Genomic DNA, 18,371 nt, shown 5'->3' with positions numbered 1-18,371 from the left:
GCCATGAAGACTGTGATATTCCAGGTTTTGAACTTCACATTGAGTAGTACAGGTTAATGGAACTTGCATTCTTTCACTCCTATTGCACTCCTGATACTGCACAAACAATGAAAGGTGTTGAACAACTGGCTGGGGTACAGGTGCCCCTGAGTATAGGCACTGCTGCATGTCATTAGCATGCATATACAAAGACAGGACCCACATCTACACATATACTCAGTGGGCATATACATTGGCATCTGTCATCTACATGCACTGTGGGCTCAGTCACAAATATCCTTGCCCGCTGTACCTCCTTCATTTGCCTCTCCTACATTCCTCTCACCACCTCCTGCCGTTTTGCTCAAATTCCTCTCCTTCTGCGACCCCTTTCCCATTGTATACCTCCTCTAAAGTTCCAGTCTCTAAATCCCCAGTGACTTATGTTTACATGAAGTAAAATCATCTCAAGATTTTAGCATTCTATACAACTATTTATCTATATGACAATAAATTTATTTATTGGTATTTATCTATATGTTGTACCATTTATTTATTTATTAATATATATGAATACTTGCCCTGCATATGTATTGTTTGTCTGGTTGTGTTTTGGTCTGAGGACCGGAGACCACAGTTCATCAGGTTGAACTTGTGCAATCAGATAATAATATATTTGACTTGACTTGGTAATGGTGAGAAACTGGTTTAAAAATCTTCAGAAATTTGAAAGGTAAAAAGTTGTGTGCTGGAAAATTTAAACTCTGATGAACTGCATTTGGTATTCCAGCTGCAATAGACAAAATACATTTCACTACAGGGAGATGTAGTGCTTCGTCATCAAAGAGAATTTCAACTTATTACCTTTGACAACAGAAAGACAAGTACTGAATAAGAGCAGGGAATGCTGAATGCAGCACAATCGCTGAGGGCACCAAAAGTAAAATTAAACTGGTGAACCATATCAATCGCCTGAAATAAGAAAGAACAATTCCAGTGCAATGTCAGCATTAACTCTCAGACATTAAGGAACTGAGACAAATGAGATTTACCAATCAATATTGAAAATTAAGATATAATGCAAAGGATTAGGAGAATTTGAACTGAAGAATTCTTATTAGAATTAGAAAGACTAATTTATTGCTACATTTTAATCAAATTCTGAACAACATCAAAACCTGCACAGCCTGCCAAACAGGGAATCTCACGTGACTATCAATTTCTCCTTACATTGCAATGCACTGGTGAGAAATTTGTTTTTTGTAGGGTTGTTGATTCTAAGAAACCCAATAAGGGAAGTACTTATCCCTTTGAGTTGGCAACCGCATCTGTCAAACATCTGAGCATAATTCACTATATTTTCTGGAATAGAAATACAAATTTATAAACAATTAATGGTGTCTCTCGTGCTTCAGCCTGTGTGAAGCAAACAGAATGTGTACAGAGCAGAAACATTGGTGAGATGTGTATGTAGGAAAACATTATCTAAGGTCGGATGCTGATTTACAAGCATTCTACCATGAACCAAAGTGAGATTCAGTGAAGCAGTAATTTTCATTAATCTTATGATACTTACAGGTACACAAAAGCAAAATATAAACACGGAAAGTGCTAAAAATACTCAGCATTGTTGGTAAAGTTGACCTTCAAATAGGATTATTTTGCAGTTACACGATGATGGCATTTCAGATTCATTAATCATAATTGGATCAGAGGATAATATGATATGACTACGATGACACTGATGACATAGGTTATTAGAAAGTCCATTAGGAATTGTTCTTTTTGATTGGCAATAATCACTGCAGATCAGAAAGGCAAAGTTGCAAATACTGTTTTTTTTTCAGTTTCATTAAGGGGTGTTGGCACACCAATAGTTTCAGAGAATTTGGATGAAAGAAGTCAGAAGAAAAATTGCCATCTGGAGTCTGACTTCCAATTACATTCTAATAATCCTTTTGTAAATTTGCCTGATGGGCTTTATGTGAAAGCATATTTTATTGGAGTGCCTCACAGTTATGCATCCAATTCCAGAGCAAAAATGGGCATTTTTACCAAATGCAAGGGAACTGAAGCAGCTGAAATACAAATGGCAGCATTTTATTCAAGGGAAGAAGGAAAAAGAGTAAATTGGAGAAAATGAACATTTACCTAAGATCAGAATGATACTGTGCTTAAAATTGTCAGGCATTAAAGAAGACATGACACATTTTCAAATAAAACAATCTAAATTGGTTCTGTGGTGGTTGCTATGGTTACGAATGCAGAAAGCATTTTAATTCTTCATCATAAATTTCCTGTTCATTGGTGAAGGCATGGTTGCCAAGGGAATATTTGTACAGTGCGTGGGTGTGAAGAGAACACAGCTATTACGAGTTTCAGCATTAAGCAAGCTGTGTGTTGCCACCACAAGGAGTTGAAGTATTTCAGTGGAAGAAGTAGAAAGCATGCTTTGTGGGGGATATTTCATCAGTTTAATAATGTTGCCATGACATGAAACGTGATCTTACAAATGGCCACAAAAGTGGATTGAAAAGCTGTAATAGATTCTGTCTGTCTTATAATTGATATTGGGCTAAGGGAATGACTCCCTTCAGTTACTCAGATGGCAGATTTATAATTATTTATTGATTTAATCCATTGTAAATAAAGTGATTTTCAATTGTTTTCAACTCTGCAGTTCAGATTCTTTCAAATCAAATATTTTCCTAGATTTTGTTCCTTCCATATACTTCTTTTATTTAATTTTTCTCCTTAAACTTTTCCCACATCACATGTGTCCATCACTAAATGATTTGATGTGCAAGAAGCTTCAAGTTTTCCACCTGCATTTTTCTCAACAATGTGATGCAAGGTCGTTAGTTGATGCCCCTCCATCTCTCAGTGCCTTCCAGAATCCTCTTTTCTAATTCACCAGCTCATTAAGTCTTAATCATGACTTAATGTGGAGCAAAACTTAAAGTTTCATCCCAGAAAATGAGCATTGACCTAAAACATAGTATCATATATTGTTATCTATTAAGTCCAAATTTATTCCAAAGTAAAATGAAAAAATCCAGAATAAATTTAGTGCAGAGTGAAAATTTCAGTCTAACTTTATCTCTCCAAATCTTTTTCTGGAACAGAACTGCCTTGGTAAAATTTCACAGACATAAATTTATGGGTTTAAAAAAAATACGATAAGAATATTTTCTACATTTTCAATATAAGAAGATAAATTATATTCTAAATATTTTATTCTTATATCTTAATTGTTTATGTTTCTTAAAAATGTCATCAAAATCATCACACAATATATGTTCTGAGTGACACATGGTTTTCAGTCGGTCACCTCTCCAGTATTATCTAGTTCATCTTTGATGTTCGGATCACGAGCATTATTGGTAGTTATGGGAGTTAAGTTTCATCAACTGATAGGAGCACTGATTCAATGGGTGCATATAGGATTATCTTCTGGGGCAGGATTATTATGTAAGACTCACGAGATGTTAAACATTATTTTTCTAAATGTATTTCTTTATAAACAGAATAATAACTGCTAACTTGTCAGGGTCAATACCTGTTAGAACCATTGCCATGTTCTTGGTTCAATCACACCAATAGCTCACATGAAGGACTTGTGTGTCAGATTTTATGGTTGTTTATTCATTTTAGCTTTTATCTATTTGCATTATAGTGCAAGCTGCAATTTAACAGTGGAACCACACTGTGACTTAAATGAAATAGTCATTATTTTCTTTATTTGCATTTTTTTGATTTTTCTATGGGTAGACTGAGTGAACAATACATGAAGCATGATTTGGCTTGATTATCATTCCATACAATTCAGCTCCACGTAATAATACTGAAATGATATTTAAACCATGACGCTTCTATGCAACATTTAATGTGAAAGGAATAACAAAACATAATAAAATATTGTATGTTTTGAGTCTGCTATTTTCATACACTAATTAGCAACTTTGTAAAAGCCAAGGTTTTTCTTAAATAGCTGATATTTCTTTATTTTTTGATTATTCACAAAGTAATCAAAGAAACCTCCCAACATGGAAGAATAAACAATTCATGATCATATATGAATACATTAACATAATCATCTAAAAATCAAAGAACCATATTTTTATTAACTTCGAATGCCCTCTGTTAAAGATATTAAATATTGCTTGTTTGCACATTTTTTGTAGAGACCTGTAAGCTCAGGGTAGGAAAAAAATCTGTCAATAATTTAAAAGAAGCTTTTTTAAAAAAAAAATCAATTTGGTAACAATTATTAGAATTTGAAGGACTGAGACAGAGGTGTTGGTGCTAATCAGACTCATGTTTACATATACAATATACAATTCAATAAAACAAGTTGCAATTTGTACTGTACTGAACAGGTCCAAATTGCAAATTCACACATCCATGCATGTGCAAGAGACATCTTTGAGACACAGGAGTAACAATACTAGATAGAGATACATAAAATTAAGAGGAGCACAAACAGGGAATTGGCAGCAATTATTTTCCCTGAGCAGAGATATCTAAAATTAGAGAGTATACGTTTTAAGCTAGGAATAAGTCATTTGGAGGGGATTTGAATAAACAAATTTCACCTACACAAATGTACTGTTTGAATTCGTGTTGGAGTCAGGTTCTGTTAATAGGTAAAAACCGAAACACAAAAGCAACAGAAGCCGGAATCTTAAGCAAACAATGAGAAGGTGGAGGAACTCGGTGGATCAGGCAGCATCCATAGGTAGAAATGATCAGTCAACATTTTGGATTATCAAAACTAAAGTAGGAAGGGATTATACTACTCCCTTGATGTCAAACTTAAAATAAAATGGTTATCTTTACTGCAAACCCTCATACAATGAAATTCACATTAAAAACTAATGATGAGACATAAATCCATTAAAAGCTGAAACTAAAGTAAAACATGAAAATCTGTAGACCCTGTGTTTGAAATAAAAACACAATGCTGGAGAAACTCAGCAGGTTAAACTGTTCTTTTATAGCAAAGGTAAAAATACATAATCGACATTTCAGATTTGAGCTCTTCCTCAAGGTATCAATCTTGATGAAGGATTCAAGCCTAAAACATCGGTTTTATATTTTTACCATTGCTATATGAAGGACACTGTTTGACCTGCTGAGTTTTACCAGCATTGTGTTTTTACAAAAGCGGAAACTAAATTGATTGATCAATAATAGGGTGAGAAATAGCCAGGAAAGTGGGACAAGATGTCACATATGCAGAGAAGACCCAAGATAACACCGGACAAAAAATTTTTCAAAATGTTTGCTTCTTGAATAATATTGTGGATTATGATAGACAACTTCAAGTTGAACACAAATATAATTTCAGATTTGCTGTGTCACATAAGAAGTTGGAGAAATATTAAATTAACTTTTATTGAATTTAGCATGTTCAATTGCATAATGTACCTCTGACCCAAGCTCTCAGGTTGACTGCAGATGTTACTCAACAAATGTGAGAAGCCCAGGGTTTATCTTGGTCACTAATTTTACAACCGAAGTAGAGCTCATAGGCTTTCTCGATAAGTGCAGTTAAGCTGTCTTTAAGACTTAAGCGTTGACTCACCACAAATGTAACAAAATGTATCGCAGCTGTTATGACATTGAAGAGACATTTCTGCTGTATTGATCTTTCCTGATGACAATAAATGCTATTGTTCACTCACTATGCCAATGCCTGAAGAACATGTGCATCTAGACGTGTTCTATCTATATCAATGTAATATATAGCATCTGTATATGCAAGCTGCTTTTATATCCTGTTTGTATCTATCCTGACCTAGCATGCCCAAGCCTAAGAAAACATTTGCATCGCACCTGCACTGAGGGGATGCCCAAGATTTGTGGACTGACCAAAACAGCTTGCTATGTGGGCAATATATTAGTAGACTTAAATTATGACAGGAAATCACAAAAATGTTATATCTAAAAAAATTGTTACATCATAGGAAAATTTTAAGGTGATTTTTGTTATCAGCAGCCCAAAACCCATAAAATACACTGGTGTTCAGGGAGCAAAATCTTCATTATCCAGAGTAATTAGAAGGAATGAAAGGAAAAAAAGGTAATTAAAAGAAAGTAAAATAGCTCGAGGGAACTTTCACTATGATGTAGTAACAACAGAGATAAAGAAACTGTTCAATCTATGTTTCGACTCCAAAACCAAGATCAATACAACTTCATTCATCAACTAAAGTTCAGAGGCTTAGCTCCCAATCACTGTTGACTACTTCATTCAAGAGAATACAAAGCTTATACTAAACATCCAAAGTTCAAAGTTTTCTACTAACCTGCCTTGCTGAACAGCACCATCACCTAATCAAGAATGGAACCTTGGAAAAAGTAGTTCAAATTCCATCTCAGAAGCTAACTCTCAGCAAAGGCTGAGAGTCAATGAAAGTCATTACAATTTCCGTCATTTTGGCACAACTTCAGCCAACTGAGGAAAGTAATTGTTGACCAAGTTTTAAACCATACCAAGCTTCTGATTCCCACTCTCATCCATGCTTTGATGAAATGACAATCTACTGCACAAACCTGAATGCTCTGGATAAAAATGGCTAGCTTACCCTGTGCAAAATCCGTCAATTTTTTGGGTAAAATAGCCTCTCATTGTCAGCATTCTCCCAATCCAATAATCTTCCTTAACAAGTCTTGATGGACAGCCCACATTGTCTGATTATCTAAATCAGTCTCTTGAAACAAGTATTCTAGCATAAGCTTTGCCATACAAATGTTTCCAGAATAGAGAACATGCTTTGCGGAAGTTCTAAGTTTCCTCGAAATAAGGTAACACACTCACTTGGGAATCTCAAGCTAATGAGAACTCAAAAGAGAAGGAACATACAACGTCCAAATCAACCCATCCAGCCACCATTTCAAGCAGTGTCTTTGTGCCCTATGACCATCACAAAAACATGCACAAAGTTTGCAGCTCCATTTATTTCTGTGACTCCATTTTGATTTGAAAATGTCAGTGTTCCTTTTACTGAACTCCAACTTTATTTTTTGGGAATTGAAAGGTAGTAATTCAGAAGCAAGGTATGCTTAAAGTATTTACCTGATGAAGTGCAAAACCAAGAAGTTAAATTATATCAGATAATTAACTGCATCAATTTCTGGAAGGAATATAATGGATTTTAGAAAGTGCTTTCAACAAGGAAAGTTTTTTTTTCCCCACAGAGGATTATTACACTCAAGAAGGATAACCTGCTGCAGGAGAAGGAAATGAGAATTGACCGGTATATATTTGCAGATACCTGTACATAACAGAACAGATCAAGAAGGGCCATAAGGACACATGGTTGCCTTAAATATTTGTTGTTTCCTCTACTATGACATCACAATGAGTTGTCTCTTTGCAACTACAAACAATATTTACTCTTCCAATTTTGTGCTCTGAATCTTGGAGGGCAGACCAAGCTTTTGATTATCCAGCTTGTGACATCTTCATTCTTAAGCTTAAAGGTCATTGTGGAAATATTTTTGCCTTCTTAGCTTCCAGTCTGGATATGCACCTGAATATGGTAGCATGAGTTTGGTGTGCCAAAACATCAATGTGCAGCACATCTGGATTGAAGTACAATTGTGGACTTTTGTACAAATGAAGCAGCACGCAACGTTATTACCAATCTAACCACATAACAATCATGTCAGAACAGTAGCAATAGCTACCAATGTGGAGAACAAAAGAAGAAACATGGAGGCACACAGCATGGTAATTGGGCTTTACCTACCAGGAAGCATCAACCACAAAGCACTTAATTTCCATGAATCATGCACTACTAATTTCCTCACATTCCCATCAACTCTTCACCCTCCCAGTTCTACCACTCATCTGCATGCTGAGGACAAGTTACAGTGCCCTATTAACCTAACAACCTACCAGAAAAGCAATGACTTACAGTAATCACAGAAAAGGATTTAGAAGCATTATTGGAATTAAATATGCAAGGAAAAAGATGTTTTATGTTTTCTATCATGAGCTGAAGGTGGCAGAGGTACTAACTTTCAGGAATGTTCCATCTGAAAAACTGGAACAAAGATATTTTGACCTCGCAAGGTACATCAAGGTAATAACTCCAATATTTCAACATTCTCATTGAAGATCCTGCCTTTATCTACAATACTTAACATTTACTAGCTCAAACTCATGCTACCATATTCAGGTGCATATCCAGACTGGAAGCTAAGAAGGCAAAAATATTTCCACAATGACCTTTAAGCTTAAGAATGAAGATGTCACAAGCTGGATAATCAAAAGCTTGGTCTGCCCTCCAAGATTCAGAGCACAAAATTGGAAGAGTAAATATTGTTTGTCGTTGCAAAGAGACAACTCATTGTGATGTCATAGTAGAGGAAGCAACAAATATTTAAGGCAACCATGTGTCCTTATGGCCCTTCTTGATCTGTTCTGTTATGTACAGGTATCTGCAAATATATACCGGTCAATTCTCATCTCCTTCTCCTGCAGCAGGTTATCCTTCTTGAGTGTAAACATCAACACAAGAGGAGGAAGAGAGGAGGAAGATGAAAAAAATGTAGGAAAAGGAAATAATAGACAACAATGATAAAAGGTAGTGAAAGAAATCACATTATGTCAGAATTATCGTTATGTACTATCACAAAATTTGTTATTTTGTGGCAGCAGCACAATGTAAACATTTATACAAGTCACCTTACAAAATAAAAACTGGTGAAAGAAAAAGAAAAAGTTAAAGTACTGTAAGTCAGTGACATGGTTCATTGTTCATTCAGGAATCTGTTGGCAGAGGGGAAGAAGCTGTCCTTGTGGAGCTGAGTCTTTAGGCTCCTGTACCTTTTCTCGATGGTAGCAGGGTGAAGAGGGCATGCGCTGGGTGGTGGGGGTCCTTGAGGATAGAGACTGCTTTCTTAAGACACCACCTCTTGCAGATGTCCTCGATGGAGTGAAGACTGGTGCCCGTGATGCTGTAGACCAAGTTAAAAACCTTCTGGAGATTTTGTTGTCCTGAGCATTGGCACCTCCATATCAGACAATGATGCAACCAGCCAAAATGCTCTCCATGGTACACCTATAGAATTTTTCGAGAGTCTTCAGAGAAATATCGAATCTCCTCAAACTCCTCATGAAGTATAACATCTGGCTAGACTTCTTCGTGATTGCATTGACATGGGAGGCTACAGGACAGATCCTTGGAGATGTTGACACCCAGCAATTTTAAATTTTTTATCCTCTCCACTGCTGACTCCTAGTTGAAGACTGGTTCATATTCTCCTGACTTCTCCTGAAGTCCACAATCGTTTCCTTGGATTTGTTAACACTGTTACGAGCCCAAAGGACTCCAAAACCCAGGAGCAATAGACAAGTAGTTACTTAGTCAAAAGTTGTTTTTAATTATCTTTAAACATGAAAACAGAATTAAACTTTAACATCTCTATACTTAACTAACTCAAATTAACCCCCTTCTAATTCTAAGCAAACGTGTATAATGTGTGTGTAAATTTAAGAAAAGTTCTTTGGTTCACAGTTCAATCTCACTTCTCCTTCTTCCAAGTTCTCTGGTTATAGGCAATTCTTATACTGTGCACAGAATTTAACATGTATAAAGTTCACCAGACCTTGGTGCTCAAAAGGAAAATGTTTACTGCTCAAGAAGGTTCTTGTAGGGTTTGCAGAGAGAGATTTATTGTTCCAGGATTTCCAGAACTGAGGTACCACCATTAGTCACCTCAATATCTCGCTGATGAAACTTGCCCCATCAGGGTTCTCAAAATGGTATCCTCTTTCTTTCAGGCTACCACAGAGTTCCTTTCTGTTCCCCTTATTCCAAGAGAAACATCAGACAGATAGCACTTTCAGCCACCGCCTCTCTGGAGCTTTTCTGTTTCCAACCAGCTTCTCCTGGCTTGCACTGTTTAGCTGCTTTCAGTGTCACACACACACACTGGCTGAGAGAGCTTGTTGAGTTTGGTCTCACCTCGCTCTCTCTCTCTCTCTCTCTCTCTCTCTCCAACTGACACTGCTAGAAAGCCCATGTGACTCTCTCACTTGCAAAAAACCCACTATCTTCAGCAAACCACAGGAGTTCTCCTTCTCCATCTGTTGTCTTAGATAAACAAAACCCAGGTGTGACCTTTCTGTGAGCACTCTTGCAGGTACTTGCAAACAGCCAGTTTGTCTCCTCCAAGACAATGGTCTATTCATTTCATGATGTCATTTCAATTAGCACCTATTTTTGAAATGTGCATAGCATTTTCCATTGTTTTTGCAATGTTCCTGAATATGAATTCTTAGCATTATCTGTTTTAAAATCTGTGCATGTATGTAACCCACTAATCTTACCAAATTCCTCCCAATATTTATCCATTACAACACTGAGTGAAAGGTTGTTGCTGTGATACCATTCAATGAGCTGATCTATCTCCCTCCTGTATGCTTCCTCTTTGCCATCCGTGATTCTGCCAAAAATTTGTAGATAGCATTGGAATTGTGCCTAGCTACACATTTATAGGTGTGGGCAAAGCATGCATTCTTGAGGTGTGCCTGTTTTCATCAGTGAGGAGAAGCCATTGTTTCCAATTTGTACTGACTGTGCTCTTCCGATAAGGAAGTTAAGGATCCAGTTGCGGGGGGAGGTGGGTGGTGGGGGTGTGGTGATGTGCAGAGTCCCAGGGTTTGGAGCTTGTTGACTATCACTGATGGAATAATGGTTTTGAAAACTGAGCTGTAATCGATGAAGAGCAGCCATATGTACGAGTTGCTGTTTTGTAGGTAATCCACAGCTGAGTGGAGAGCCAGAGATATTGCATCTGCTGTGGTGCGATTATGATGATGGGCAAATTACAGTGGGTCCAGTCCTTTAATTAACCACATGTTAGTTATGGCCATGCCAACCTCTCAAACTATTTCATTACAGTAGATGTGAGTGCTACTGGGTGATAGTCACTGAAGCAGCTCATTCTGCTCTGCTTGGATACCGGGATAACTCATGCCCTTTTGAAGCAGCTGGAAAATGTCCGTGAACACTCAAGCTACTTGGTTGCCGCAGATTGTCAGTAATTTGCCTGGTATGCCATCAGTGCCTGATGCCTTGCAAGGGTTCAGCCTCTTGAAGGATGTTCTGATGTTAGCCTCAGAGATAGTCATCAGCTTCTGCAGTGATTCTCATCAGTATCGTTGAGTTCTCCTTTTCAAAGTGAATATGAAAGGTGTTCATCTCATCGGGTAGTAAACTCTTATACACTTATTTCAAATACTAGCACCGTGGGTAGGGATCAGTTGAAGGACACAAATCCCTCTGCAGTCTAAAACCAGTTGGGAAAAATCATTGGAGTGTCCATCTCAGAATCTGCAGAGCCTCCATCTGGGCCTATTAAGTTTGTGTGCAGAGTAGCAAAATAATGAACACACTATACAATATTTCTCCTTCTCACTACTATAACCATCATTACAAATGATAAAGCCAGTGATTCTTTAAATGATAGATTTCTGGTGGGTTTCACCAAGGCTTGAAGCTGCCAGGACTGGCCTTTGTGGATGGTGGCACTGGGCTGCCAGAGCAACCTCCCAGCTACGTGCGACTGAGGCATTGGAATGTGGACACAAGAGCCCACACCAAGACTGCAGGAAACAAGATTCAGCTCCTATTTTAAGCTTGGGAATGGCGGTATGGGTAAAATAAGATTGTAGGCAGAATGAGAGAATGTGTTGGAGAGGGGAAAATGCGGAGGGGAGAGAAACAGAGACTGGGAAGATAGCTGGAGAAGGGAAAACAAGTTTAAAGAGTGAAGTGGACAGAACTTCCAAGCCACTCTCTTCCGCTCCCCTCTTGCATTCTACCTCTCTCTCCACTCCTCCTACATTTCCTCTTTATCAGCTGTATAATCCATACCTCTCAATAAGGTGCAATAGAAAAATTGTAAGAAGATGTCTATTCATTGCATGAATAGTTAACAATGATGCAGAGGGACACATAAACTCTACTTACTCGTCTCCAGAATCAAAATGATTTGCAGTATCATCAGTAATTAATTAATCTAACAATCGATAAAATCACTACTTGTGAATCTTCAGCAAATATCACATCTCATTCAGACCATACAATAGATGCTGATAATATTATCACATCTGAGATCCAGTCTGATGAGCCACTTGTAACTACTACACTTCACTATGGATACCAAGATCTGAATAGATTCTGTGATAATGCAGTCATCCTTAAACTGCTTTAAAGGCAATGTGTAAGTGATGTTGTTAGCAGGGAGCCTGCAGCGCTGTGATAGAGGCTTGATAAGCACTGGCCTCTTTCCCTATTTGAATTGCTCAAGATGGAGCACATTGCTCTGTCGGACAAGAGAAAGGAGAATGGCAAAATCCAGGGACAATCTGTTTTCTGGATGTCTTGGCACAATTGTAGTTTCCACTGAATTGGGATAAAAATGTTTAATTTGCTAAGAAAAGCTTAACTAGATAAATCACTGCCAATTAAATTGGCAGTCACTGGAACCTCCAAGTATCAAGCCCAGTAGAAGCATAATGAAGACCAATTTGACTTGAGACAGGCCCCATCTAATTTGTACTGGCAACATGCTAAAATGGCATAACATGAGATCTGGCATCTTTAGTGCCTGTCTGAAGGCTGAAAATACATCAGACACGCAAGAGCCTACTGCATCCAGTTGATCCAGACACCTTTGTCTGTTTTACCTTGACAGTTCCAGTGCCATTGTCTTTCAAAAGTTAGTATCTCTTCTATCATCACTGGCACTCAAGCCATACATGGATCATTGGCCTGCACCCAACTATCTCAAACTAAACTCTACTCAGCCTGACAGCAGCAGTTGAGTGGAATACGATGATGGAATTTGATGCTGAACTGTTTCAGCTCCAGTGCTGATTGCCTCTTGACCAGAACTTCTGTTTTCCTGATCAATACCACAGCAATCAAGAAATACTCATTTCAAAATATGCATTTTTAAGGGGAAAATTGTCATCTACTTTATAATTTATCTTCACACTGGACTTACATGAAAGCAAAAGATGCTCAAATAAACCTATAAATTATGGAAAATGTTGTTATGAACAATTTGAATTAACATCACATTGCTTCAGATTTGCAACAAGAAGATGTTATGTGAACCAAAACAAGAATTCCTCATGAGTAGATTTCTAAAGTATGAATAAGAATATAATGTAAGACAGGCTACTTCTGGTATCTAGAGTGAAACATGAAAGTCTGCAGACACTGTGATTGTAGTAAAAACTCAACCAGTCTCACAGTGTCCATAGGACATAAAGGTGTTTTAAGCCTAAGGCCTTCAAGGAATAAGCAAAGAACAGGAAGGCATGAGAATAAAGAAAAGACTGGCTCGGGGAGGAGCCGAGGCCAACAAAAGTTGTTAATTGGATATGATAAGAAGAGGAGTGAGCAATGATTTTGGCTCTGTAAAAGGAGACAGAGGGAAAAGGAAAAAGAAAGAGAAGGAGAGAAACTGACTAGAACTTGGTCAATGGCAAATGGGGAAGAGGAAGATGGGGTGGGGTTGGGGGTATAACCGAAGCCGATGTTAATGCCATCCAATTGAAGGGTGCCTGGTTGGAAGATGAAATGTTGTTCATCCAATTTGCAGGTAGTCTCAGACTGGCAGTGCATGAGACCATGGACAAATGTGTCAGCAAGAGAATGGGTGGGGAATAGAAATGGGTGGTCACTGGGAGATCCACGCTCATGCGGTGACAGAGTCAAGGTGCTCAACAAAATGATTTCCCAATCTGTGCCCTGACTTCCCAATGCAGAGGAGACCATAACAGGAGCACCGGATGCAGTAGATGACCCCTGCAGATTCACTAAGTGAAATGTTGTTTAACTTGGAAGGACTGTTTGGGGCCTTAAATGGTAGTGAGAGAGAAGGCGTGGGCATAAGTGGTCACAGGAGTAGGTGCCAAAGAGACGATTGGTGGGGAGAGAGGAGTGAACAAAGGAGTAATGGAGAGAGCAGTCCCTGCGGAAAGCAGAGGAGGGACTATGTGTGTAGTAGTGAAATCATGTAATAGGTGGCAGAAATGGAAGAGGATAAGTTGGATATGGAGGCTCGTGGGGTAGTAAGTGAGAGCAAGGGAATCCTGTCCTTGTGTGTGAGGGCGGAGGGGAACAGAGGAAATGTGCAGATAATGGAGGATATTGGGGTGAAGGTAAAGTTAATAGTTTAAAAAGGTGGACATCTCTGATGATCTGGAATGGAAGTCCTCATCCAGGGAGCAGCTGCGGTGGAGACGGAGGAATGGAAAGAAGGGAATGGATTGGGTGTGAAGTATTATAGCTGAAGTAGCTGTGGGAGTTGATGGGTTTGTTGAGAGTTTGGTCCCCGAGATGGAGACAGAGAGATTGTGGAAAGGGAAAGAAAGATGGACCAAGTGAATTTGAGGTTGGGGTGGAAGTTGGCAGCAAAGTGGATGAAGTCAACAAGCTTGTCAAGGGTGCATGAGGCAGCACCAAAGTAGTCATTGATGTAGTGGAGGAAAAGTTGAGGGGCCTTGCCAGTGTAGGCTTGTAGTATGGATTGCTCAGGCATAGCTGGGGCCCATGTGTACTATGGCTATCCCTCTGACTTGAGAAAGTGGGATATGTCAAAGGAGAGGTAAATTGAGGGTGAGAAGTTCTCACCCTCAGTAATTCGCAAATTGGAGTACAATGTATCATCCGTCTGGGCACCCTTCAACCGGATGGCATAAACATCAACTACTTTGGCTTCCGTTAAACCATTCCCCCTTCACCCCACCGCCCTCCCCGGCCTGTCTCCTTTCACAGATCCAAAATTAACTCTCTCCTCTCCTCATCATTTCTAATTACACACCTTCTGTTGGCTTCGACTCCTCCCCATCCCAGCCTTATCTTTACTCTGATGCCCTCCTGTTCTTTGCTTATTCCTTGGTTCAGGCCCAAGATGTCAGTAATATATCTTTACCTCCTATGGACACTGTGACACCAGCTGAGCTCCTCCAGAACTTCCGTGTGTTTTTACTACTTCTGCTATCTAACCTGACATAAGTCATGTTACAATTTTTGCAGAGTTGATTTGCATTTAAACATTGCACATGGAAAAACATATTACAATTTTAAAAAATTGGCTGCATAAAAATGGAGAACTACATCAGTTACCTCTACTTGAATTTGTGAGATGAGAACATCCCTTTCTGTTTGCCTCTTCAGTGGAAGAAAGGAGTGATTTAGCCAAAGATGCAGCAATTGGCTGAACCAGCAAAGATGTAAGGTTTGTGCGATGCTGCCTGAAGCTTCCACCTTTTGAAATCAAGAAACACATATTAGCTCAACCTGTTCAATAACTTGACGCAAAACAGAAATTACTTTTCTCTTAAAATACGTTGCCTGCTGAGTGGTCGCAGCGAATTCTCTTTTAAATTTCTGTTCATCAGCCCACCTTTGAATAAGAATAAATATTAAAATGATACATCTTTATTTGAAAAAAAAGTTAGCTTCCAACTTGTTAAAAAATTTACAAATTAGATAACCATCACCATATGTAATAGGCCTGAGCCTCAATTCAGTGGAGAAAAATGGAGTTCTGTAACAATCAAAACCCCAGTGTGATTTTGGAGTTATGTTATAAGTTGGCTTTGAAATCTTGAATGATTTTGATACAGAGTATAATAAAGAAAAATGTTTTACCGTGGAAAATGGGAAGTAGCAAAAGTGTATAGATGCAAAACAAGAGTATAGAAAGGGAAATTTTCAATTGGGAAGGGCCTGTTTGATTGGTGTTGTATACCTTCTCTCTGAGCACTCAGAGCACCTGCGCTCTGTCCTCAATGTCCATCCTGAGTTTCCAGTTGTATGTTATTTCAATTCCCCTTCTCTTTCCAACAACAACTTGTCTGTCCTTAGCCTTCTTCATTACCAGAATGAAACCCCATGCAAACTTGAGGAATGAAACCTCATGTACTTTCTGGGTAGTCAAATGGTATGAATTTTTCAGGTAACTCTTATCTCTCTCGCTCTTTCTCTCTCCCCTTCCAGTCATTTCCCCCCCCCAACCCCTCACCCCAACACCAGCTGGTACTCTTTAGTGCTCCTTCTAATCACCCTCCAGCAGCTGCCTCCAGTTTGGATTTGCTCCAGATTCTAGTATCTACAGTCTTTGTTTCGTCTACGTTACAACCTTTCTACCATCTTGCAACTTTTAATATTCTGCAGTAGAGCAGAATAGTGAAATGGTAATGAAAGCAGATTTAATGCAGATTATCAAGAGGGAATTAGACAGGCATTTGATGGGGATAAAATGTACAATCATAGAAAATTCAGAGAGCCTAATGAGAAAATTATTTTAAAAAGCCATCATAGGCACATAGGTTGAATATTTGTCATTTGAACTGTGAAAATAATAGTCTTAGTTCAAATGGCAATATTCTTGCATCTGGGTCAGGAGGTTTAAATTTTAAATTTAGACATACAACATGGTAACAGGCCCTTTAAGCCCAAGAACTTGTGCCTCCCAATTACACCCAATTTTCCTACAACCCCTGGGATGTTTTGAAGGGTTGGATGAAACCAGAGCCCCTGGGGGAAACCCATGCAGACTCGGGGATAATATCCTGACACACAGCACAGGATTCGACCCCCAGCTCCGATCACTGGCGCTGCACCAGCATTGCGCTAACTGCTATGCTAACCGTGTCACCTCCTAATGGGCTTAAGACCTACTCTTGAGACAAGCACTAACCCTCAGCTTGAGAATTCAGCTTCAGACTGAGACAGTGCCACACCTTCAAAGGTGATGCCTTCATTTGGTTCTCCTGGGGGGGGGTTTGTAAAAATTTCCGACACATTATTTCAAAGAGAGGAGGTATTCGAAAAAATTACAAAAAACTGCAGCTGCTGGAAATAAAATATTTAGCAGCTGGTCAAATAGGTCACGTCTCCAGAATGGAGGACCATCGCCTTCCCAAGATCGTGCTATATGGAGAGCTCTCCACTGGCCACCGTGACAGAGGTGCACCAAAGAAAAGGTACAAGGACTGCCTAAAGAAATCTCTTGGTGCCCGCCACATTGACCACCGCCAGTGGGCTGATATCGCCTCAAACCGTGCATCTTGGCGCCTCACAGTTTGGCGGGCAGCAACCTCCTTTGAAGAAGACCGCAGAGCCCACCTCACTGACAAAAGGCAAAGGAGGAAAAACCCAACACCCAACCCCAACCAACCAATTTTCCCCTGCAACCGCTGCAACCGTGTCTGCCTGTCCCGCATCGGACTTGTCAGCCACCAACAAGCCTGCAGCTGACGTGGACATTTACCCCCTCCATAAATCTTCGTCTGCGAAGCCAAGCCAAAGAAAAAGAATATATGGTTTAAGTCAGAAACAAACATTCATTTTTATTTAAATTAAATCCCATGCTTTGATCAATATTTATCTCCAGCCAAAATCACTAAAATAGATCTATATACACAAGTGCTGCAGCATCCATAGCAGTCAATGTTTCGGGCCTGATCCCTTTGCCAGGAATCTGGAAAAAAAGGTGGGGGAGGGGGGAGGAGAGGATGGAAAATAGGAGAGGGTGGAAAATAGGAGAGGGTGGAAAATAGGAGAGGGTGGAAAATAGGAGAGGGTAGAAGAAGCTGAGAAGTTATGGGGGAGAGGGGAGTGAGAGCAAAGAAGGGTAGCTCACTGATAGGTGATGGAAGGGAAGGGGATGAGGAGCTGGAAGAAAGGAGACAGAGAGGTCAGGAAAGTGAGAGACCAGGGAGAGGGTTAAGAGAAATTGGAGAAATCACTAATGCCAATGAGGAAGCATATAGGAGGAAGAAAGATCATCTCGCTAGGTGGTGTCACAGCAACAAACCATGTGCTCAACATTAGCAAAAGCAAGATGATTGTGGACTTCAGGAGAAAGTTAGGAGAACATGATCCAGTCCTCACTGAGGGCTCAGTAGTGGAGAGGGTCAAGAACTTCAAATTCCTGGGTGTCAACATATCCAAGGATTTGTCCTAGAGTCTCCGTATGCAATCATGAAAAAAGCTTGCCAAATGGCTTTACTTTGGAAGGAGATTCAGTATGTCATAGAAGACAGTCGTAAACTTTCTGTTTAGAAAGTTTCTGTCTCAACACTGTCTAGTGTGTAAGAAAAACTCCAGAGGGTTGTTAACTCGGCCTGCGACATCACGGGCACAAGACCACTCCATCGAGAGCACCTACATGAGGCGGTGTCTTAAGAAAGCCACCTCTACCCTCAAGGGCCCCCACCACCCAAGCCATCCCCTCTTCACTTTGTTACCATCAGGAAAGAGGTACAGGAGCCTGAAGACGAATACTCAACAGCACAAGGACAGCTTCTTTCCCACTGCCATCAGATTCCTGAACGACCAATGAACCAA

The 18,371-nt window shown here is 39.4% G+C and overlaps 1 protein-coding gene and 1 long non-coding RNA gene across 15 annotated transcripts in view; one reads left to right on the top strand and one right to left on the bottom strand.

Moving 5' to 3' along the window:
• LOC138742470 (inactive N-acetylated-alpha-linked acidic dipeptidase-like protein 2) overlaps nt 1-18,371 on the bottom strand; it is a 658,708-nt gene that overhangs the window by 203,205 nt on the left and 437,132 nt on the right. For all 13 annotated transcript variants that reach the window (XM_069896945.1, XM_069896944.1, XM_069896943.1 and 10 more), the window contains one exon: nt 15,141-15,281. In XM_069896945.1, the coding sequence (XP_069753046.1) occupies nt 15,141-15,281 (141 nt within the window). The remainder of the gene's footprint in view (nt 1-15,140; nt 15,282-18,371) is intronic.
• The window catches only part of LOC138742478 (uncharacterized), a 39,325-nt gene continuing 29,305 nt past the window's right edge, over nt 8,352-18,371 (top strand). Inside the window, exon 1 of one of the 2 annotated variants that reach the window (XR_011344196.1) lies at nt 8,352-8,576. This is a non-coding gene — a long non-coding RNA (uncharacterized lncRNA). The remainder of the gene's footprint in view (nt 8,577-18,371) is intronic. The other variant, XR_011344195.1, reaches the window with a different exon arrangement.

This window comes from Narcine bancroftii, chromosome 9 (genome assembly GCF_036971445.1).
Source record: "Narcine bancroftii isolate sNarBan1 chromosome 9, sNarBan1.hap1, whole genome shotgun sequence".
In the NCBI taxonomy this organism is placed as follows: domain Eukaryota; kingdom Metazoa; phylum Chordata; class Chondrichthyes; order Torpediniformes; family Narcinidae; genus Narcine; species Narcine bancroftii.
Note: the sequence above shows the minus strand (reverse complement) of the source record. Positions and strands in the feature narration are given on the sequence as shown.